This window comes from Corythoichthys intestinalis, chromosome 12 (genome assembly GCF_030265065.1).
Source record: "Corythoichthys intestinalis isolate RoL2023-P3 chromosome 12, ASM3026506v1, whole genome shotgun sequence".
NCBI lineage: Eukaryota > Metazoa > Chordata > Actinopteri > Syngnathiformes > Syngnathidae > Corythoichthys > Corythoichthys intestinalis.
Window position 1 is genome coordinate 38,182,274 of NC_080406.1, and position 25,231 is coordinate 38,207,504.

General features: G+C 36.9%; 1 protein-coding gene and 1 long non-coding RNA gene across 19 annotated transcripts in view; one reads left to right on the plus strand and one right to left on the minus strand.

Moving 5' to 3' along the window:
• Positions 1-25,231, minus strand: part of ptpn4a (protein tyrosine phosphatase non-receptor type 4a) — a 140,552-nt gene that overhangs the window by 49,007 nt on the left and 66,314 nt on the right. The window contains exons 5-10 of the mRNA XM_057853196.1: positions 24,920-24,998; positions 23,348-23,392; positions 23,019-23,071; positions 9,537-9,657; positions 9,181-9,268; positions 6,187-6,275 (exon numbers count right to left, since the gene is read on the minus strand). Of these exons, the coding sequence (XP_057709179.1) occupies positions 6,187-6,275; positions 9,181-9,268; positions 9,537-9,657; positions 23,019-23,071; positions 23,348-23,392; positions 24,920-24,998 (475 nt within the window). The remainder of the gene's footprint in view (positions 1-6,186; positions 6,276-9,180; positions 9,269-9,536; positions 9,658-23,018; positions 23,072-23,347; positions 23,393-24,919; positions 24,999-25,231) is intronic.
• Positions 489-3,898, plus strand: LOC130927391 (uncharacterized). Of its 18 annotated transcripts, XR_009066403.1 has the most exons (10): positions 502-638; positions 1,049-1,082; positions 1,160-1,258; positions 1,323-1,429; positions 2,648-2,708; positions 2,796-2,831; positions 3,031-3,099; positions 3,211-3,319; positions 3,403-3,472; positions 3,607-3,894. It is a non-coding gene; the product is annotated as an uncharacterized LOC130927391 (long non-coding RNA). The 18 variants fall into 18 exon arrangements; XR_009066410.1 differs by lacking the exon at positions 1,049-1,082 and having other exon boundaries at positions 489-638; XR_009066412.1 differs by lacking the exon at positions 502-638 and adding an exon at positions 1,766-1,813 and having other exon boundaries at positions 645-1,258; positions 2,648-2,720.

Consider the following 25,231-nt stretch of genomic DNA (forward strand, 5'->3'; position numbering starts at 1 on the left):
GTGTTAAAATCAACAACTACGCATTACTGGTCGAGCTTACATTATTGCCAAGCACGTCCCCAGTCCTCACATCTGCTTGCAACACAAGAACATTTCCAGCAATACATGGCACCATGGATGCAACAGGACAAATAAGGTTAGGTCTTTGCTGTACACCAGCCTGTATACTTTAACCAAGGATTTTTCTCAAAGACCTATCGTATTTTTCCGACTATACGTCGCACCTGAGTATAAGTCGCAACAGCCAAAAAATGTACAATGAAAGGAAAAAAACATATAAGTCGCACCGGAGTATAAGTCGCATTTTTTGGGGGGAAATTTATTTGATAGAATCCAGCACCAAGAACAGACATGTCATCTTGAAAGGCAATTCAAAATACAATAAAGAAAAACAGGTTGAATAGGTGTACGGTATGCTAACGTTACATGACGCTAGAAGTTGGATCGGGCTTAAAAAATCGAGAGGAGTCTGGCTGCAGCCCGCCTCTCTCAGTACCCTGCGCCGCTCTTCTCAGTACCCATCCCGCAGACAGGAAATGACGCAATACCGCTGCTCTCAGTCCCCTCAGACCGGAAATGTCGTCAACCCTTGCGACGAAAACAAGTTACGTTATTTCACCTCTCGCGAAGAAAACACGGTAAGTGGCCGCACTGAAAAAAAGTTTTTAAAAGCGTATGCATGTTTAAAAATGTTAAATTGTTAAACAACACTTGCGGTGAAAATATGAAGTGTTTATTCTGAGTTGAAAAGACCGTACTTATATCTAGTATTCTTAATGTAATTTAAATAATGTCTTCCTTTGCTAACTGCATATGACTTTGCTCTACTTATATTGTTTAATACGTACTGATGAATTCAGCAGCGAATTGGCTAATGCTGCTAATGATTTTACTTTTTTTTCACAATGAACAGTCTTCTTTGTGTAGTTTTCATTATATTGAACTCTTATTTTTTATTATGTACATGCCTGCAATTCGCAGCTCGCTGTTTTTGTTGTTGTATGGTATTGTTGTTTTGCCTTCATTTGTTTTGTCTGGTCCTTTGTAGTTTGAATGTTGTCACATGATCCAAATAGGACAAGGTTGTAATTTTTTCTTCATATTGTTACTCTGCTTAGCTATATATTTTTTCATCATTATTATTATTATTTTTTACTAGCTCCTTGATCACCACCCCATTGGGAAGAAACTAAATCACGACCCCCAAATGGTAGTCTTCCCATGCAGATACAGGGATGTCACACAGATCCAAATGGAGGTAAGTAGCATAAGTAGTAATGTACTTTAGATTTTGGACTGTGCTGAACACTTTTTTTTGATAGACATCGAACACTGTAAAACCCACTGTGCAGACAGGACCAATGGTGACAATATAAGACCATGCCGAGCTTCATGGACGGTTCAAACTCATCCTGCCCAGGAACGGCTGGTATGTTTTTATGTCTGAGACAAATGTTGTGCTCAGTGGAAATCTGGATAGGCTTATTATTCCTTATATTAGTTAACAATTGATTATTTACTCTTTGTTTATTTAACCAATCAACATTCTCAATAGCTTATGCAAATCTTGAATATAAAGAGGCCAGAAATGGTGTTGATTGTCTAAAAAAAGAAAGTTTGATTGACACGTTCTGACTTTTGGAACGTTGGCCTGAACAATGAAATGGAATCAACTGTGAATTTTTAGGATTTAGTTTCTCTAAAGAACATAATGTCACTTGTACAATTAAGTAAAATGTAACTTTTTGTGTTTGTTTTTTTGCAGATATGAAATGCATATTTATAACTTGTCTAACAAGTAGCTCATTCAAAGGTATAAAAATGTATTTTTTGGCGTGTGTAGGGTATTATTTTAACTATGTAGCCTACAGAATGCTTGTATGGGCTCATGTAGGTGTCTGCGTACGTTTGTATTTATATAACATATGTCCGTGGGTATAGATTATGTATTTTTCAGGGAAGGACCATATTTGTGGCTGACCCCTATGTTGTTGCAACATGGTGAAAGCCTACAGGATGTGACCCACACATGCATTTGCCTGTAAGGCTGATTAGTAACAACTACAACTTGGAGGATTGGTTCATTTTCAAAGAACAGTCAAATCATAACAAATTAAATGATCCAAATTCCAATTATTTGTGGGAAGAAAAACAGATCCAATCATCAGATCAGAGAACTATTGTTATCTCCAATGAAATTCAGTATCCATTCATATTGGCATGGCGTTTCCATGATGATCCAGAATAGCCTTGTTTGGTTTTGAAGGTATGTTCCAGTCGATCCTTTTATGTTGCCCCTTCAATTAAAGCAGAATTGCACTCCAGATGATTCATCCATTCATTTGAAGCAAAATTCTAAAATGCCACTCTAAAATTACGAATGTTTTGTTTCAAGGGCGTTGGCCCGGTCTCAACATTGGTAGGGACGAATATAAAGCAAATAAGGTTGCTCAAAAGTTGGTGGGGACAACTTTAGCATCCTGAAAAGTTGGTCGTGTTATGTCCCTACCGTCCCTATGCAAACCTACGCCATTGTTTTGTTTGCATGAATCATTTAAACCTGACTGGTTGGTGTTCTTATGCATGGAAACACGTTTGTAATTGTTTAACTACTGTATTTAATATAAACCTATATTTTCAATTGCAGAAAACGTTTACAGTCAATCAACAGGGGAACATGGAAAGAGAGGATTGGAAGTGAAATAGAGGTATTTGGAAAAGTGTGTATATTCATTGATTCAAAACTTGAAGGAAGTGACTCGGTTAAATTCTTACGTTATGGTTTTCCGGGACAGCCATAGGGGAAGGACTGTGGCATCTTCATGTTGATGGTAGGTGAGTTTAACTGTCCAATTTTGTCTTCTGTGATATTTGTATTCATTTATCCATTTGTAGTATGCTCTTTGCACTGTTCTGGATGCTCTCTTTGAGTTTAACCATTGTAAAATGAAGTTCACCTAATCATTCAAATTGGGCTACAAAATATCCTTGTCGTTATTCTTTATTTACACTTGTTTTTAATTTTGTTAGACTGATATGCCAACTCTGAGGAAGTGGTAGTGTATATTGCTAGCGGACAATTTCAAACTTGGGTGCATGGTAAGTCTTTGAAACTGTTGATATGGCATTCATAGGAAAGGTGCACAGCACCTTAATTCTTTGTTGGAAAATGTGGAATACTTATTTTTGTATTTTTTCAACTTATGTGAGCCACAGGAAAGAGTTTGCCCTATGGACAGATGAGGCAAAAGCATTACTGCAGGGTTAAGTGCCACCAGTCTATCAGTTACAGAGGTGAAATTTGAATATAATTGCTGAGGTCAGCTTTTAAAGACTTTTTAGTGTCCATTACTCTGACGCACTTTTGAACATGCCCCCCTTTATTCACTGATTTATTTTTAGGAAGAGGTGCAACCACAGCTCCTTCAAGTTAGTGGTGGCCCACTCCAAAAAGATATGGCGGGAAAAAATGGTAAGATTGTTTATATACCTAGTTTAATGCAATGCCTGAAAAGAAAAATCAAGTATAAAATTAACAAAGCATCATTTTTATTTTACTTATGTAATATTCAAATAGCTCTTTTCTTTCTCTTTTCCAATGAACAGTTTTGCTAAAAGGATTGTGCAAGACAGCACAAAAGCCTCGGACAGGGCTGGGGGTGTGGAATCAATGCAGTAGGAGTTCCCAAGTATCCTGCAGATGGAAGAGGATGAGCACGAACTACAATGTCTTGGAGCCATTCAAGTTCTGTTTCAACCATCTGGAAGATGGATTTACCTTTTTTGAGGAGATTGTTGACTAAAGAAAATATCTGGTGTTCTCTCAATAATAATAAAAAATAATAAAACTAAAAAAATAAAGTTTACCACATTAGAACTGGTTGTATTCAGTTCATTTTTCTACACTTATAAATTAGTTGTTTTTTTTCTTTTATCCCAGATGTTAGTTGTAGGTAGTTTTAATTACCTGTGATGAAGGCGGGAGTGCTTGCTGAAAAATGTCAGGTAATTAAAACAACCTACAACTATTGTCTGGGATAAAAGAAAAAAACAACTAACACATGACAACTATTTTGTCATTTCTGTTTGAAATAAAGGTGCCTTTCCTGGAGCAGAAAGTTTAATATAGTTTCTGAATTAGTTAATTAGGATCTTCACCCACATGAATGAATTTAAGTAGCAAAATGAAAGACAAAATTGGTTTGGTTGCAACATTGAGAGAATATTACGTTTTTGATACATTAAATTGTAATGAAGCTATATTAATGTGTCCGTTCATGAAAATGTAAGGATGACAGCAATTTCTAATAATTCTCAATTGGAGTATATTTTACAATTGACAAACTAAAGTACACACTGTGATAGGTCACAGGCGATCTTTCAGTCACTAATTAAACCTGTATTGCAATAGTGTGTATTTTAATTTTGATGTACTGTAACCGTGTTTTTCATTTTGGTAAAATCAGCAGGCTTTGACAAACTGACCGCGCTTAAAGAGTTAATCTCCCGATTTCACCAAATCAATTTAAGGAGCATGGAAATAAATTATTATTTAAATAATAATGAGTGATGCTGAAACCGAAAATAAAAGACGTGCGAAAAGAAAAGTAAACTAGTATTTACGTTCGAATGGACGCTAACTATTACGATAAAACCGGAAGCTCGGAACTCGAGCGCTACTTCATGTTGTCATTTCCGGTCTGAGAGCTGCGATATTGCGTCACTTCCTGTCTGCGGGATGGGTACTGAGAAGAGCGGCGCAGGGTACTGAGAGAGGCGGGCTGCAGCCAGACTCTCTTGAAAAAATCCAGCACAACCTGACCGGCCCACGGGTATTACCGTAATTTTCCAAATATAAGGTGCACCCGTGTATAACGCGCACCCCAAATTTACTTGTAAAATTTAGGGGAAATTATTGTACCCGTGTATAACGCGCGCTCTAATTTTAGCACCAATAAATAGTAGAATACAAGAAAACAGAGCTCGTGTACAGATACAGAAATATCATTTTACTGACTGGTGAAACACAGCACAAGCATAGCACATTGGTAGTTCAAAACATTATTGTAAACTGACAATATGTACGATAATGATATGATCTGACCGTAAATAATCACATATAAGTCGCTCCAGAGAATAAGACGCGCCCTCTGCCAAACTATGAAAAAAAAATAGCCTGAAAAATACGGTAATTACAAAAGACAGCAATTAGTTGTCTATTAGTCATTTAGTCATGGCAGCCTTGGTTTCACTGCCATTGACGGCGCTAGACGTTCAATCCATTTTGATTCATTTGATTGCTAGCGTCGTCATTGGCAGCACATGAGTTCAATATCATTATGAGTTGGCTGACATACTGTATTGTAATGCTGCAACGATTAATCGATTAACTCGAGTATTCGACTAGAAAAAAATATTCAAATTAAATTTTGTTGCTTCAAGTATTTGTTTCAAGTGACGTTGTAATGGTTCGTTTTGAAAGTGTTTGCATTTAGTGTTATTGATTAGGGTGGATACACTGCTCTCTGGTCTGCCTCTTTTCACATGGCTGAATCCCACTGCTCCATGTTAAGACCAACATAAGCTAACTTTTTGTTTGAGCTAATGTTTTTTTCAATGCATTAATAATTTAGTTTATAGGTATATTTAGCCGATTTTTTGTGGGAATATGTGTCTGAACCATTTGTTAAGCGCATTGTAAAAAAAACTTTGGCATTTTATAGCATTTAAGCTAGCGGACTTTTTCTTTGTAAGTTAGCCAATTGTTCTTTTGTTGTACATAGATCCTCATTTTTTAAAAAATCTATGCCGTTTGAGGCTCAGCTCAGGTAGTATAATTTTTCATGTTTCATATCCGATTACTCGATTATTCGAACTAACTAGTCCATCGATTAATCGAATACTAAAATATTCAATAGCTGCAGCCCTACTGTATTGTAACTGTCCTCTGAAGAAAACCCTAACTACAAGTGGCCAGTGACAAAGATGAGTTTGAAACCCCTGATCTAAAGACTTGGATCTTCATCCATGGATATAAATACATGAAATACCCTCAAGCTCAGCAGCTCCATTACTCCACACTCAGCCCAGATGTCTGTTGACCTCACAATCACAGTCACCTGAATAATGAGTGTTGTAGCCATTGCAAATAAATCTCTCCACATTGTGTGTGTGTGTGTCACTTACCATGGGAAATAGTTGATTCGTACCCTGTTCTTATAAACTACAACGCCGGCAGACATCACCCCAATGAGTATCTCTGTGTTACTCTGATCCTGGAAAAAAGGGAAACAGAATGTATGTGTTGAGTCCGAGTAAGTAGCGTAAGAAAAGACAAATAAAGAGAAACACTGTAGATTGAAGAAAAAACATTTTAAGACAGTTTCAAAGCAATAATGCAGGGGTGGAAACGGTGCTACCTCTATGTCAAAACACCTGACTTCTTGATAACAATAACTGATAGAAAATAAATCACAGGCATAGGTTCAGGTTTTGTAACTTTGAACCATTCTGAGAAGGGGAAAAAAATATTTTAAAAAATAAAACTGTTTAACTTGCCACTGGTCAACTTATCCACATCGTAAATATCTTGTTATATGATACTTCATTTGATATTGGGCATTTCATCCATGGAGTACACATCTGTATTGTTTGTAGCTTAAGCCTCATCTACTCATTGGCTGCCATTGATAGTTATAGACAAACCAGATCTGCTCTAAAAATGAAGTTATTCCCACTGACCAAACAGTAACTTTGGCATATTACCACAATCAAACTTAGGAAAGAGCTCAACAACCTTCTTGCAGTTCTAACGGCTTTAACATTTTTTTTTTTTCTAAATATAACTCATTAGCTGCCAATGACGGCTAAAGACGTCCAATTTCTTTTGACTTGGGAGGCGTGGATAGCGGGTGAGCTGTCATGTGAATGTGTGTGCACTGATTGCACCACTCTTCAAACCAGTTCATTCCGCGCTATTAGTAACCTCGAAACCTTATGTTTAGAATGATCCTTGTAAACTGAGGAAGCCCTGCTTATACAAGCAACCATACACATCGCATGTGACATACTGAAAGTTACAAATTAGGGGTATAACATGTCATTACAGTGGTTTACAAACCTGAAATTCACAGAAAAGTTTCATGCGACCCACTTTCATACCAACTCAAACTACTTCTTGAAAATATACGTCAGTTTATAAGTTTGTCATTTCTAATATTCCACATTGTCCCACAAGGACACCAACCTGTGTTTTGCTATGAACAGAAGTTTTCAAGGTGTGTTACAAATACTATAAGCAGTATGTGTGCTCCCTCTAATGGTACACAAAAGATTGACTGAATAAATGTCCCAAAAAAACGTTTTTACCTCACTTCAGTACATTAAACAAGTTGTATTATGCAAAAGATTCACATTTAATGTTTAATCATTGTTTGTTTTAAAATATCTAGGAACTTTAAGGTGTAATATTATTTAAATCGGGTGAAAACCTGTCCTCAAGGGCCGCTGTGGGTCCCAGTTTTTGTTTCTACCGACCGAGCACAGAACGTTTAACCAATAAGGTTTCCGCTAAAACAAGCCGCGCCTGACCACAATAAACTGATTACACTTGTAAGACACCAGATTGGTGCAAAGGTGTCCTCCTGTTTTGTTGGAAAGAAATTCTGCACCCACTCTAGCTCGATGTGGAATAGTTTGGGGACCCCTGATTTAATCCTTCCTTAATCCTTCGTAGGTTTAACTCACTGGCTCCCTTTGAGGACCCTAGTCACGCAATTAATTTTTACTTGGAGGTTTCGCAGCAGTCATTTGCTGATGATCCTGAAATATGAAACCTCACAGCCACTCCTCCCAGTTTAAACTAATTGGACATCTATTGTAATCAATGGCAGGCAATAGTTAAATACTATGAAAAAAAAACTACTTTAGAGTGTTATTCGGGGCCATAACCTGTGTATTTCTGTTTTTATTCATTTTAATTTAATTTAATTTTAATTTACATTTCATTGATTTTTTTAAGTGCAGCATATACAAATAATGATCCATTTTATGTATGTATGTGTGTATATATATATATATATATATATATATATATATATATATATGTATATATATACACACATATATATTGAGACATGGACGTTACATTTTGGGTCATGTAGGCCACATTTTTTAACCAAATGTTAATATTGTGACCAACATGACCCAAAATGTGATGTCCGCAAATATGAACGCCAGACTTTTATGGGGTTATGTTGTTTATTTTTTAATCATAAGAAGTATTCTAGGGCTGCAGCAATTGATTATTTTAGTAGTTGATTAATCGATGAACTATTTAGTTCAAATAATATAATAATTGTATAAGGAACTTAAAACAATAAAACACCTGAGCTGAGCATCGAAATGTATAAAAAAAAAATTTTTTTCTAAAATGAGGATCGAAGTACAAGAACAATTGGCTAACTTACATAGCAAAACTTAACTGCTATAAAATACTTTTTTTTAACCAATGCTCTTAACAAATGGTTCAAACACATATTTCCACAAAAACTGCTAAATATACCTATCAACTAAATTACGAATGCATTAAAAAAAATAATTAGCTCAAACAAAAACTTAGCTTATGTTGGTCTTAACATGGAGCAGCTGGATTCAGCCATGTGAAATGAGTTATGTCATATTCACTGTTGCCACTAGAGGGCAGTGTATCCACCCAAATCAATAAAAACTAAATACAAACACTTTCAAAACAAAACAATACTCGAAGGAGCAAAATTTATTTCGAATCATTTTTCTAATCAAATTACTCGAGTCGATCGATTACTTGTTGCAGCACTAAACTATTCACTTGCCACATAAAGGTTAAAGTCCATTAACATTAGATTTTTTTTCTAATATTAAACTTTGACTAAAAATAACTTCCTTTTTTTCCTGAACGTTTTGGTAAACTGCTTATGACGGTGACGGCGCTAGACGTCCAATTCATTAGAACAGGGCGGATGGGCAGTGAATGCTCATGCTCATTAGTGGAGAAATTGAGCACAATATATAGACCATCACACTCTCCAGTGACTGTCTACCAGACCATATGTCATTATATATACCAAAAAAAAAAAAAAGATAAATAGAAAAACAAGAACACACGCAGGCATTAGCAGAAGCAGATCAAACTTTACTTACTCTTGCATAGTGGAGCTCTACCCCGTACAGTTCTAGCGTGCGTGCTGTGTTCAGATAATTAAACTCCGACTGGGCAGGAGATAGACCACTGGGAGAGAGATGGGGGAGACAAAGAGTCGAGTAAAAAGACAGGCAAGGATCAGTGATGGTGGAGGAGGGGGGCATGGTGACATTGGAGGGAGGATAATTGTGCATGCTTGTGTGTTTCTGTGTGTAAAATAAGGCATATGGTGGAGGAGAGGAAGAGCCAGCAAAAACAACAACACAAAAACAAGCAGGCAGAAAGTGTCATGGAATCTGAAAAATATATTTTCAAGAACTAAAATCACATTTCTACTCCTCTCGCCTGCATTTACCTGTGCTGCTGGTGATGTTTGGCGACCTCTTTATGGAAATCTTGAGGTGGGTTGGGGATAAAGCAATACTCAGATAGATAGCCCAGAGGATGCTCAGTCTCATTGTAGTCCCCCAATTCAGCTACAACACAGAAGATGACATGAATATAGTGTCAAAATTGATTCAAATTAATCAACAAATATTTTGATAGTCGAATCATCGTTTAGGAACATTGTTGACTCTCAAAAGCAAATATATATATATTTTTTTTAATTAAAAAAAAAGAATAAAATAGGAGAGATTAGAAATATTTCTATATTATATACATATAAAACACGTTTTTTGATGCACATGATTTACTTTCGCGGACCACACCTAATGATGTGACGTGCCAACTGTGGCCCCTAGGCCTCGAGTTTGACACCAGTGAATTACAATGTCAGAAATGCAAATTGTTTTCCTGGTATAACATCTTTAAATAATCCAAGAATGGAGCAATTTTAACAATTTGATGAAAATCTGAATATAATAAGCATACACGTGTTAGTTTTTCCAGGAAAAGACATGTCAGAGGGGAATTGTTCCCTCATCTCTCTTTCATGGCCATCAGAAGAAGGCGGCGTGGATCAAATTCCCAAAGCCATTAGCTCGATAGCTTGCACTTGAAGTTCAAAAGCATCAATTCGCTCAAGTAGTCCCTGGACTAACCTACACGTCTGCAGCTTAAGCATATTGACAAATAAATCCATTCCAGCCTACCCGTTTATTGATGCACGCATAACTCCAGGGAGAAATCCCTGTACAGTCAATCGCTGAAGTCTTGGAACAGTGTTGGTTGCAGTTATTACTTTAACACGGTTCAATTCAGCAAGCATCAGCTCAGGCTTTCAATAATGAGTACGAAAGCATAAACAAGCTGTTAAGCTCTCCATTTCAGATGATGGATTTATATTCACTAATGCTAATTTAGTGCTTGTTTCACCCTTGAACACCTTTGACACAAATACCACCAATTTGTTGACTCCCCCACTGTTGTCAATAATCACACGAAAGATGCTTTATTTGGTAAACACAATTTATTAAGACTGTGCTCTTAGAACAGTTGAATAACCGATTTAACTTTTACCATTTCATTTCATCAGATGGGGTCAACGTCACAACACAGTGCTGTTGGGGAGAAACACTCAGTGAAAATATAGCAAACAACTGGGCATGTGCCGGGATGATATTGTGATGGTATGATAACCTTAATCCAAAATATCACAGTATCACGGTATTGCAATTACAGCTCTAAAATGTGTTACATTGAGATACCTGGGTTTTAGATTTAAAAAATGTTTTTAAACTTTTTTCCATCAAACAAGATTTATATATTTTTTAATCATAAACATAAGTATAATGTTAAGTTAAAATAAATTTTAAAAATGACAAAATATTCTAATGAAAAATAAATGCAGTCCTTCAGGTGAGCCTAAACCCACAGCCATAGCTCAACATCAGAACAAAAATATTTGAATTATTTTCCATAAAAAGCACATGTGTATGACTCGTATCATGTTTACATTACACACACGCTCTTTCTCAACACAGACAGTTGCCAGAGAGAGAAAAAAAAACGTTTTACCACCGCTAGACACACGAAACACGCTGCAGTTGACTGTCATAGCTGGTGGGAAATATTCATGATAGTGTTTACTAACCTTTAATTTTGTATAAACGCAAAATCATTTTGGAGGTATTGCCTCCTTGGCAGCCACCCTCTGCAAACATGTTTTACATGTCTGTTGGCCATTCTCCTCTAAATCGCAGCCATCTATAACTTTTCTGTAGTTGAAGTATTCCCATACCGGTGATTTCGTTTTCTTCGATTGGGGGGGGGGGGGTCTCGGGAGTTTCACCTCCTCTATCCATCGTGTAACACAGCAGACTCACTGACACTGAGCAACAACAGGTGGGGGAGTGTTGAGCCTTGCAGCTGCAAGCGAGGGATTTCTTCATGGATTTTTGGGACATAAAAAATAGCTTATACCTTAGGGACGGTATGACGGAAATTTTTTTGCTGTTTTGAAACCTTGACGTTTTCATACCACGGTATATCTTGAAATCGGTGCATGTCTACAAATAACTCTTTACAAAAATACCAGTTCATGCGCGAGTGTCTTAGAAAGCATTTCCTTTGTTTAAATGCTAACATTAACCAAAAAATGTTCTTCCCCAGTTATTGTCCATCATGTCAATCAATGTTAAATTCTTTGGAAAAAATCTTGATTTTTTGGGGGGGAAATAGAGATGTCTCAAGAGCACCCTAAAAGTGATATTATCTTCAGATCAGTGTTATTTTCGTCAACAATGAAGATAACTACAATATTTAATATCATTTAATAAATTATTTATATTCAAAATATTCATATTTAACATTTATTTGTTATGTTTTGGACGACTACAACATAAGGAGAGATGTGCCAGTTTACATCTGACAAGACGACCTAAAAAAACTTTCTGTCATGTTCGCAATGCCTGACATTTTCGCTTATTGCGCGTGTACTTGGTCAGACTGCATCCCAGTTTTTGTTTTGTCATGTGAACTCTGCCATCAAACAACTCACACTGCACACAACACAAATACAATTGGTGATTAACCATAGGAGGAAGGGGTTGGAGGCTTGGTGGTCGGAAACGACGCAAGGACATATGGTCACAGACTGAAAAGCTTATATGTGGTCATTCTTTACATATGCTTAAACCGAAAGAAAAACAGGATGCATTGCGACAGAGTCGACAGAAACAACTGTCCACAAATACGGAAAAAAATACTCCTTATCTAACTCGGCATCTGAAGGCTCGCCACGCTGATATCCACTCAAACATAAGATGCAACAAGTCATGATAAGATGATAATGAATTAGTTTGTTTGCGCTGCTAAACTGCATCCTCACAATAAGCATGTTTGGTTTATGTGTAAGAACATGCGTACACACTTACACTCACTGGCCACTTTATTAGGTAAACCATGCTAGTAACGGGTTGGACCCCCTTTTGCCTTCAGAACTGCCTCAATTCTTCGTGGTATAGATTCAACAAGGTGCTGGAAGCATTCCTCAGAGAGTCTGGTCCATATTGACATGATGGCATCACACAGTTGGTGCAGATTTGTCGGCTGCGCATCCATGATGCGAATCTCCCGTTCCACCACATCCCAAAGAAGCTCTATTGGATCGAGATATGGTGACTGTGGAGGCCATTTTAGTACAGTGAACTCATTGTCATGTTCAAGAAACCAGTCTGAGATGATTCCAGCTTTATGACATGGCGCATTATCCTGCTGAAAGTAGCCATCAGAAGTTGGGTACATTGTGGTCATAAAGGGATGGACATGGTCAGCAACAATACTCAGGTAGGCTGTGGCGTTCCAACGATGCTCAATTGTAGAGCTGTCCCGACTAGTCGACGTCATCGATGACGTAAATCCGTCGACGAGCACAACATCCCGTCGACGGTTAATGAAGGGTTAAAAAAAATATGTGCGTGGAAAGTTAGAATGTCGGATGCTCTGTTTGCAAGCGGGGAAAGCGGCACAAAGCCAAAAAAAGCGCACCAGAGTGTCCAAAACATTGCCTTATTTCAAAGAAACAAAGGAGAGTACACTCTTCTGTCCTGTCTCTTCAATGCCAAGCTTGGCTGCACGTCGGCCGTGAATAAACACCTCAAGCGCCTTCACGCAGTTTGTAATCTTTTTTTTTTTTTTTTTTTTTGCACGTCGGCCGTGAATAAACACCTCAAGCGCCTTCACGCAGTTTGTAATCTTTTTTTTTTTTTTCATTTTTTGTACACCAGAGGGTGCTGTCGCCTCACTAAATAATAATGTTTCATTGACAATGGGCCTTATAAGTGCTATTAGTATTGTTCTTAATGCTAATTGAAAGGTTTATTTCATGTTATGGTTTATTTTATGGTATAGAAAATTATATAAGGTTAAAAGGTCATAAATATATACAGTATATACAGTGATTGCACTCAAGGGAGAGATTGTCAATGATAAGGTAATAAATTAAGGTAAAGGCAATTCATATAGGCAATTCATTGATATATAAATAAGGTTTAAAAGGAAAAAGGTGAAAAGTTTTTGTTAATTTCTAATTGTGTTGCTTTATTTGTGTGCACCGTAGCTCTTACAGTGTGTTTGAATTGAATTTGAATTTATTGTCATTTGTCATCATCATCATCATCATCATCAGCATTAAAATCAACTTAAAAAAAAAAAAAAAAAAAAGAAAAAAGAAGGAAAAAAGGGGAATATTTGTTTATCCAAGAAGATGAAAAGAGACATGACAAAGGGAACGGAAAAAAGCCAAAGCTTATCGGGACCCGTCCCCCTTCCACCAAGGTCGCACAAGCAACAGCTCCTGATCAGTCCAATGACAGTCTAGCGCCTACTGTTCAAAAAGTCATTAATTTCCATGGAGATTTCACAAATAAATTTATGTAACTTCGATCAGTACATGTCCTTGATTGGTGAGTGGTGAAAGCTAGGGGTGCTTTGGAGGCTCGCATGTGTTGCATCCACTTTGATTTGTAGTCAGCATCCCATTAGGAGTTCAGTCATTGTCATCTCTGGCCCGGTTGGCACGAGCGAATCTCTCTTGATCACGCAGCTCCACGTCAATCTTTGTGGCCAGTCGTGCGGCAGCGTCACTTAGTATTGCCTGTTCCTTCATTAACAGGGCCAACTGGTCGCCGTTACGTCGAACGATCTCCGCTGCGTCATGGAGTTGGTTCTTCATCCTGATCGAGAAGCGACGAACCCAGAGAGCAGCCAGTAGCATCAGGAAGGCAAGCGCCAGCAGCGTGCCAAAGATGTATAGATCTTCAGCGTCTTCTATCAGGAGGGACGTTAGGCATAGCGGTCTCCATTTGCCCCAGGCGTCCTCCACATATCCTGACGTGAAGGTGGTGACTGGGCAAGGCCTTTGTCCAGAGGAGGGTCGCATCGTAGAGAATATTCCATCCATCGAACTCAGGGCCCAGTTAACCAATTACAATTGTTTACATCAAGGATGGAATAAAAGTTGTAAACCATCAGTTTAAGAGACCATCTTTTCAATCGGGATGCTACACTAGTTAATTCTATCAGCATTTGAACTCATTGTTTATTTGTGATTTATTATTGTTATTTACGTGTTTATTTGTACTTTAATAAATAATTTGAGTGTTCCAATATGTTTTTTTGTGAATTGATAAGCGTCAACAAAAATTTCATTGCTAAATTAGTAAAAAAAAAAAAAAAATTTAATTACTAGATTAGTCGACTAATCGTAAAAATAGTCGGTTGACTAATCGGGAGAAAATTAGTCGTTTGGGACAGCCCTACTCAATTGGTACCAACTGGCCCAAAGAGTGCCAAGAAAATCTTCCCCAGACCATTACACAGCCACCACCAGCCTGAACCACTGATACAAGGCAGGATGGATCCATGCTTTCATGTTATTGACGCCAAATTCTGACCCTACCATCCGAATGTCGCAGCAGAAATCGAGACTCATCAGACCAGGCAACGTTTTTCCAATCTTCTATTGTCCAATTTCGATGAGCTTGTGCAAATTGTAGCCTCAGTTCCTGTTCTTAGCTGAAAGGAGTGGCACCCGGCGTGGTCTTCTGCTGCTGTAGCCCATCTGCCTCAAAGTTCGACATACTGTGCATTCAGAGATGCTCTCCTGCCTACCTTGGTTGTAACGGCTGGTTATTTGAGTCACTTTTGCCTTTCTATCAGCTCGAACCAGTCTGGCCATTCTCCTCTGACCTCTGGCATCAACAAGGCATTTCCGCCTGCAGAACTGCCACTAACTGGATATTTTTTCTTTTTCGGACCATTCTCTGTAAACCCTAGAGATGGTTGTGCGTGAAAATCCCAGTAGATCAGCAGTTTCTGAAATACTGAGACCAGCCCTTCTGGCACAAACAACCATGCCACGTTCAAAGTCACTAAAATCACCTTTCTTCCCCATACTGATGCTCGGTTTGACCTGCAGGAAATTGTCTTAAACCATGTCTACATGCCTAAATGCACTGAGTTGCCACCATGTGATTGGCTGATTAGAAATTAAGTGTTAACGAGCAGTTGGACAGGTGTACCTAATAAAGTGGCCGGTGAGTATGTACGTATGAGTCTTTGCTCATATTTTGTTATGTTAATATTCATTGGACCTGAAAACTACTATTTTGAAAATAAATGTGTAAAGTAAATGTTGATCCAAAATTGGTGGAATTATTAATATTGTTTTGTTAGACTAATACCTGTTAATTTTTACTGACTAAAAACTTTTTGAGCATTAATTTCGACATTACTAAATTTAGAAATTGATAAAACATGATGAAAATTATGTGTATTTTTGTCCAGAAGGCTAAAACTTAAAGAGCTGCCAAAAACATCACAGTTTAAAATGTATCCGTAAAATGCCTCCGTTAGAGTATGATGGTGCGACTTTGCAGACACAACCTATAGAAGGTAATGCTACTCATTTTGAAAAACAAATGTCTACACCTTTAAAAGCCAACTAGGGATTTGCTCCACCATTAGTTAAATTGTAGACAACAAATTTGTGGTGTTTAAGAATGAAATGTGGGATTTAGTTTGATCAGTGCTGGCACATGGACCGGGTGTGCTGAATTAGCAGCATATGCAGCTGCTTCAAGCGCTTTTCTTCCCAAAGCAAACATTTATCTGCATAATCTGGCTGGCACAGAGTGAAGTGAGAATTGAGCCACAGAGTGTGTTTGGGTTGTTCTGTATAAAAAGCACCAGTGTCACCGTGTCGGCGCAGTAGGCCAAATCTCCTTTCTGACCTATATAGTGTGCAAGCTCACAAAACCAGAGCGAATGGGGCGGGGGCAAGGGGGCTATGAACCACAAGCGGATGAGCACAAACCAACTCTTGATAGTTTCCTGTGCTTCCACGCATTACAAACAGCTGACAGAAAAACAACCTGCAGTAAAATACGATTAAACCCACATGTGGTGAGTGTTGCACAATGAATAGAAGGTGAAATTATGCTCAATACCCAATTAAAATCATTAATAAAAAGGGAAATTATATGTAATACATAAACAAAATTGTTTGAATATAATTTTAAAGCATGAACAGATGGTGTAACGTCTTGGAAAAAAGTGTATTGCGGAGTTACATTCAGTTGCATATAAGGATTAACTGAGATTACTCGGTCAACCTTGATGTTCTACTGCGAGTGGAATATCTCCAAGTGCTGGAGTCAATACTTTACAAGCCTTTCTGTGAAATCTAATAATACATTTACATGCCGGGTTAATGAAGTCAGAATGAAATAATATACTTTTCAAACATAAGGTGAAGTTCTACATGACAACCATATTTGGGAGACATTGGTAAAGCTCTCTTGTAAAATGCTTTTTAGTAAATAGGTCACTAACACTGCGAAATGCCTTAGGTCTCCTTGTTAAATTACTCGGTCATCAGGAAAATATAAAATAATAATGAAATGCTGAGGTCTTATTAAAAGTGGCCTAACATCTGCACACACAGCACTATAATTAAGTCTCTGAAAATGTGTTTCTTTCATTTTACCATTTTTTCAAATTATTTTGGCATGTCCCAAACACTCCTCTGTCAACTAAATTGTGTTTAATAAGTGTCAATCTTAATTTTCAAAGTTTTACTATCAATTATAAGTTAGATGAAATGAGTCGTTTTGTTCTTGTGTATTGTATTTTCATTATCATACTGAATACTTTGTATGACACCAGTCCCAGTTCACTCTGTCATAGATTTACAAAATTGTAAAAGTCAGCTTGTGAACTGAATCCTGTTGCTACATGAAGGCTCTCCTAATGTTCATAAAATTCTAACTTTAGCAAAAAAAAAGTCCACGGTGTCATTCTCCACTCTTTTGGCAAGTTCATATATTTTACATTTTGTATTTTATATTTTTGCACTTACTGTACGCTGCTTGTAAGCAGCCTTTAGAAAATGCGTAAGTACAGTGGTACCTCGATATAAAATCGCTTCGTCACACGATCTTTTCGACATCAGACGTAAAATTTGACTCGCCATTTGTTTCTACTAGGGCTGCAGTTATCGAATATTTTAGTAGTCGATTAATCGTTGGACTAGTTAGTTCGAATAATCGAGTAATCGGATAAGGTACATGAAAAATTAAAATACCTGAGCTGAGCCTCAAACGTTTTTTTTTTTTTTAAAATGAGGATCTATGTACAACATAAGAACAATTGGCTAACTTACACAGAAAAAGTCAGCTAGCTTAGCGGCTATAAAATGCTACAGTTTTTTTTTTTTTTTTTAACAATGCTCTTAAATGGTTCAGACACATATTCCCACAAAAAACGGCTAAATATACCTATAAATTAAATTATGAACACATTAAAAACATTAGCTCAAACAAAAGCTTAAGTTGGTCTTAACAGGGAGCAGTTGGATTCAGCCATGTGAAAAGAGGCAGACCAGAGGGCAGTGTATCCACCCTAATCAATGAAACAAAATGCAAACACTTTCAGAATAAACCAGTACAACGCCACTTTAATTAAACGAATACTCGAAGCAACAAAATTTAATTTGAATTTTTTTTTTTCCTAATCGAATACTCGAGTTAATCGATTAATTGTTTCTGCACTAGTTTCTACATCCGACAACGTGCTCGACATGTGACTATTTATGACAGCGCCCGTTTCTTTGTTTTCCCGCAAGACGGACGCACGGCTGATTTTGTTGTGAGAGAAATCAACATAAGAATGTTAGCGCAGCTGGTGAAAAAAAAAAAATGGTAAAAGGTGGCGCTTACCATTGAAATGAAGATGGAAATGATAGAAAATATCAGCGTGGTGTGCACATCCGTGAACTGGCTTGACAATACGGCCATAAAATGTCTCCGATCGCGATGGTCCTCCTCCGACCACCGTTCGCTTGTCTTTATAAGTTAACAGATAATTATTATTATTATTATTGTAACATCGCCAAAGAAATCACCAGCTTTGTCAGGTTTTTAATCATTTATTTCAGAACTTGTGCAACATAACACGCCTACTCTCCGCCGGAGCTGACGCCAACAATAGAACATGAAAAGTGAAAGTACTCCAATGCACCTCTCTCTCACTCTGTCACGTCAGCCACGCGGTGCGTTCAGGTACCCCACGCAAAACATATCCGTCACCTTAGAACCTGATTTGTTACATTATTACATGTATTATTATTATTACTATCATTATTATTCAGATTTTACTCACCATATTTTTCCCCATATACGTCCCACCTGAGTATAAGTCGCACCAGCCAAAAAAATGTGCAATGAGAAAGAAAAAAACATATGTAAGTCGCACCAGAGTATAAGTCGCATTTTTGGGGGGAAATTGATTTAATAGAATCAATTTAAAACAACAATTTAAAATACAATAGAGAACAACAGGCTGAATAGGTGTATGGTATGCTCACATTACATGACGCTAGAAGTTAGATCGGGCCTTTTATCAATGTTTAAGTAGTCTACATATTTTTAGGATCATTTTAAATGCATTTACAAAGTGAAATAACGCTGGAAAAGTTTGTTAAATATATTTTTCGTATGAGACCAAAGCGCCACATTCGTTTACATTCAGCGAAGCAGACACAGGTTTCCGTATATTCTTCAACAATCAATTTGAATCCTTTCCATATCCCACTCCTACCGCAGTTGTTTGCTTTTCAATTCCCCTGTCTTTAGGTTGTTTTTCCATTCCTATAGCTGCTCCATATCGAAAAGGAAATACCAGGATGCAGAAGATTGGAAAGAGAGCCACTGCGTTCACGTGCGCAGGCATGTACCTCGCCTTCTCTGTTTTATCCATATTATTTATTTTATTTAACATCCATACATCGTAGTATAAATATATGAATGTATATTTATTAGGGCTGTCAAAATTATCGCGTTAACGCACGGTAATTAATTTTTTTAATTAATCACGTAAAAATATTTGACGCAATTAACGCACATGTCCCACTCAGACAGTATTCTGCCTTTTGGTAAGTTTTACAGCAAGGTTTTTTGTGCTGTCTAACAGTGAACTCTTGTGGTCGCTTTGCGACACGGTTTATTGCTTTCTTGCCAGTTCAATATGGCTGCACGACGTCTCGGGCTGACGCCTACGTTGTAATGTTGTGCTTATATGATCCTTGGACAAGATTTGTCCGTAAGTATGGTTGTTGTAAAGAATGTACATATTATGTTAGTAAGCGAAATGTTATATTTTTTGTATGAGACGCTTTTTGCTTATGTTTAGTGAACCTGTATAGCGTGCTAAGCTAACGTTGTTGCTAAAGCAATGCTTGTGTACTTTTTTTTTGTAGTTTCACTACGGTCTAAAGAGGACAATGGTTTGAGGCCATTTTATTAATAAATCAGATGAAAAAGGAAGAAGTCTGATTATTAAGGCGTCGTTCACTAGCTGTCTAGCTTTGGAAAAAGTAGACGCTTCGGAGTGAGGACAGCATAGACAGATTTAAATGACAGTAGAGTGAAATGCCCACTACAGTCCTTATGTACCGTATGTTAAATGTATATATCCATCTTGTATCTTCTCTTTCCTTTCCAACAAGTTATTTTACAGAATATATATATATAATTTACAGAAAAATATGGCATATTTTATAGATGGTTTGAATTGCGATTAATTGCGATTAATTACGATTAATTAATTTTTAAGCTGTAATTAACTCGATTAAAAATTTTAATCGTTTGACAGCCCTAATATTTACTATTAAAAAGTTAGCAAGAGAGAAGTCAGCCCGACCCAACTTTAAATAATCACACATACAGTAAGTCGCTCGAGAGTATAAGACGCACCCTCTGCCAAACTATGAAAAAAAACGACTTATAGTCCGAAAAATACGGTATAATTATTTGTTTTGCTCTCTGTAATTGCTATTTGCAATAGTAACCAGCATTATTTATTATGGATTTAGTGCAGTTTTCGGTCTGTGGAATGAATTAATGGAATTATAATGTATTCTTATGGGGAAATCCTGCTCGCATACGATCATTTCAACTTACAAACAAGGTCCTGGAACAAATTAACTTCGTATGTAGAGGTACCACTGTATTATGATTTGTGGACTCTAAACCTCACCCCAGCTTTGATTACTGCGGCTTATCGTCAAGTGTGGTTTATTTGTGGATTTTACAGGCTATTGCGGTGCCTATCTTTTGGTGTAATCATCCCGTAACACAAGCTAGGCACCTAGAGCTACCCAGTGCAGTTTATATATTAACAAATACTAGAGATGCACTAAAAATTCAGTGGCAGAAATGTGATTTGATTCCAAAATGGTTTTTTCACCAAAACCCTTCACCAAACCGAAAGTTCCATGGTGCAAGCAAAATGCTCGGTAGCGTGCTGTCCAGTGAATGAGGGTGTGTTGGCTCAGCGCAGCTGTTTGCACTTACTGTGGAACAGCACATTTTACATGCTCTCACAAGAGAGTCTTGACTGCGTTGAGGTCTGCGAAGATGAGAGCTGCCCGCAACATTCACTCCCCACCAGTAGATCTCTCTTCTACCCCCCCCCTTTGAGCAGCTAACTAAAGAGATAAGTTCCCCCTTTGCATCTCTAATTACGACACTCAATTGTCGTGTTCGAAGTAAATAAGTAAGATGAGATACCACGGTGTGAAAACAATGAAAGCTATGGGAGTCTGTCAGTGCACGTTTAACTGAGATCTATTAGAAGTCTGTGTATTTCTTAGCGACTTCACCTGACCCGAGTTCTGAAGAGCATTACTTGGATGTTGGAATAAAAAAAGCAGCCTTACCAGTGAGTGCTGTGGCTCATGTTTCGATGAACAGAGGAACATATGTCAGTAAGCAGTGAAGATACTGTACTTTTCATTTAAATTTAAAAAAAAAAAAAAAAAAAATGCCTCTTTACCTCAATAAGTGGAATTGGCTTTTCTGCGGGGCATATACAAGGGTCATTCAATAAATAAGGTGAATTTTTGGGTGTAAGGACTTCTAATACAGATCGAAGGTTATTTTTTTGTATTTTTCTGTTTTACTTCTTTTTCACATGGATTTAATTTCTTTTGCAGGTTTAAAAAATAAAACTTTTAACAATGCAATTAACAAAGAAGTCTGACGAAGAAGCAAGTTTTTGGTTGCTGAAGGGTGCAAACAAGTTGAAATTCATAGAAGAATGTCAACAGCGTATGGTGCCACATGTTCCAGCCAAAATATGTTTGAAAAAACTGCACAAAGTTTGAAAGTGACCTTGAAACAAAGTGTTGTGAGCAGCTGGCTGAAAAATCAGTCCTAAGATTTTTATGCTGAGGGACTATGAAAAAGATGGGAAATGTGTATGAGAGTGCTGGGAGACTACAATGGGGGGGGGGGGGGGGGGGGGGGGGGGGGGGCACCTTCTATCTGTATTAGAACTCCTTATTTAAAAAAAACAAAAAACAAAAATGCCATATTTATTGAATGACTCATACAGGTAGGTCAGGTTAAACATTTAATTAAAGTTTAATCTTATTGTATTTAATCTTATTTTATGCTGTCTATTGATGAAATGTCAGTACCAATTAATTTTTAGTAAAAACATATTTTTGAATTCTACACTGAAAAAAAAAATAACCGGTGGATTTACTTGACAAAATCGTTGTTACAAATTGCATTGAATCTATTAAGTATATTTTACTGCTTGTGAACTGAACTAAATATTGCTGAGCATAATAGTGCAATTTGTTACAATGATTTTATAAAGTAAATCCACCAGTTATTTTAAAGTAAATTTTACTGCTTGCTATATTAAGTTCAGTTCAGAAGCAGTAAAATTTACTTACCGGTAATAGAAGTGCAAATTGCTACAATAATTTTATCAAGTAAATCCACCAGTTATTTTTTTCAGTTTAAACATTAATAATGAACATTTTAAAAGATCACATCAACAAAACAAATAAAATCTATTTAATAATTGTCTTATTTCTGTGTGTTTTTTACATGCAGTACATATAAAAAATATATAAAACAATTTGGATAATTAATTTTGGTGTTCAGCTTTTGGTTTTTAACCTCAGAATTTTCATTTCAGTGCATCTTTGGATTTTATAGATGTACATTGTAAAAAGACTTAGAAATCAACTAACAAACAAGCTCATTTGCTTGCATCCAAGTCAGATTTTACTAATGTAGTTCCATTACAGAACAAGCAGACTGCGTATCAATCCTTCTTATTTTGATTGGCCACAGAGATAAATATGCCCTAGTGATGATTTCAAAACGGTGGTCTCCACCATGTTGCATATTCATGTGCAGTGCCATTAATAACAGACCACAGCTTAATTGAATAGTAATAGCTTGTGAGCAGCATCCATAAGGGGGCATTGGACCAACCACAGCCATTACGCTTTACAGTGTGTGTACATAAAGAGAAGCCTAATGAATTGGAATTCAATCATAATGAATGGAGGATGTGCCCAGGGAGCACTACTTACATTGAACAGCATAGGAAGCCAAGAGTGCAGCTGTGTTGTGAGGACAGGGCAATCTGGAAGCCGAAAGACAAACATATTCACTCAAATTCCATACGCGGCCAAAATTGAGCTTTGGAGCCTTAAAAAACAAGATCATCACAGTTCTTTTTACACATGGTCGAGTCTCTCCGCGCAATATGGAAACGTGAAAAAAAATGTGTTTGGTGTGAACATTAATAGTATGCCAAAAAACAGAGAGGCTCTAAAATTTGCTTTAGAAAATACAAATATGTAATGATGACTATTACAGGAAGCATATTGCTTAACCAAATCTAAGTTACCATGCTCACCTTCCAGTTAGAATGTCCTGTTTGATCTGAAGAAAATATTGGTACCTGAAGAGGGGAGAAAAAAAGATTTTTGATTGTACTGCGCAGGTGTCAAACTCAAGGCTTGAGTGCGAGATCCGGCCCAACACATAATTGGCCTGCGAAAGTCAATCATGTGCGCCAACTTCAAGTTTCTCACTAAAATTAAATTGAAAAAAAATTTTTTGTCATCCTCGATAAACGACTGAGGACTATATCAATCAAAGAATATTTTATGTGTTTTTTAAATTTTATTTAATATAACTAATAGAACATTTACTTATTAAAAAAATTTTGAACAAATGTAATATATTTTTTAACTATTGAAGAGAATATTTACCGCTTTCCTACCTTTTTTATTCTTTTAAATTAATATTAAAATATTTGCTATTCAGCTCAAAAAAGAAATGTGCTGTGGATTGTTGTATGTATTCAAATTGATCAATAAACATTTATTAAATCTAAAAAAAGGGAATTTTGACAATTTTCAGGTCAACAAGGTCGCTAATCGATTAATTGACTATTGTCAATTGTCTATTGTCATTTCATTTGATAATTGAATAGTTAGGGTTTAGGGTCGATTACTCGATTACAGTGATCCCTCGTTTTTCGCAGTCAATGGGGACCACAACCCGCAGCAATAAGTGAAAACCCGCAAAGTAGCACCCCCATTTTTTTTTTGTTTCTTTTTTTTGTTCAATGTATTTATTAAGATCTATCATTGGAAAGAGATACATATAAGACATGTTTATGTTACCTTTTGCCCAAAGTATAATTAAAAAAAAAAACTGTGTCTATATATATGTTTTTTTTTTTTTAATAAATGTTTTTAAGCACTTTAAATGTAATAACTATGATCAATTTTAAACATGTTACTGTCCCACAGAATTATTTTTAAACAAGAAAAATAGTTGACTCCCAACCTATTTAAAAAAAAGTAAAAAAAAATAAAATAAAAAAAATCTTGTCCTTATTAAATGCTTCATTGAGTGTCCACTCAAATCTGCTCCAGCTGCTCACTTACACACAAAGAGTTGCCACAGCAACTGTTTAATAAGTTATACGATGATTGACACATGAGGTGCTTTAAGGGTGGAGTCTCTGGCAAGATCAAAGCTTAAACGTCTGTCAATCATCTTTTTCTTGAATCAGCAACTCCAGTTCACTCTCTGACCAAAAAAGAGCAGGGAGAGTGAGTGAGGGAGCGAGCGAGCGAGCGAGAGACAATGCGATCTCGGGACAGCTCATCTGTATTTTTTTTTTTTTTAATTGGAAAAAAAAAATCCGAAATGGACTGAGGGCGCGAAGTAGCGATGGATCACTGTATTTGGGGCAGCCATAGTTGGTGGACATAATGGCCCTCCTATGTGGTCCTTGAAAAATTGTGTTTGACACCCTTGTTGTATAGCAATTATACTGTAAGTCAAACGCCACTTTAATTGCCATCACCAATATTCATTTTAGGTGAAAATTAGAATGGATTAGGGATATTAAATAGATTAGGTTTATTAACGTATCTAACAGTTGAACAAAGCAACCAAGAAAATATCTTACCGTGTATATTCCTCCTGAAGTTTACTGGGATCTGTCACAAAAAATTTGACTCTGAAGCTCAAGTTGTGGGGGGAACCTCCTGGTGGAACATGAAGAAAGGTTTGAAGGAGAAAGCAGAGCTTAGTGATGCTTAAGATGGTGTAGTGCTCTTGATTGGTTTAACCTAACAGTAAAATACAAGACGGTGGGTAGAATATTGATTATAGTTGTAATGGCCACACTTTATTTTTTCCAGTGTGATATACTACTATTGCCAAATCCTTCACACCAGATGAGAACAACTGGTGGTTGCTCCTTTCATAATTGGAAATG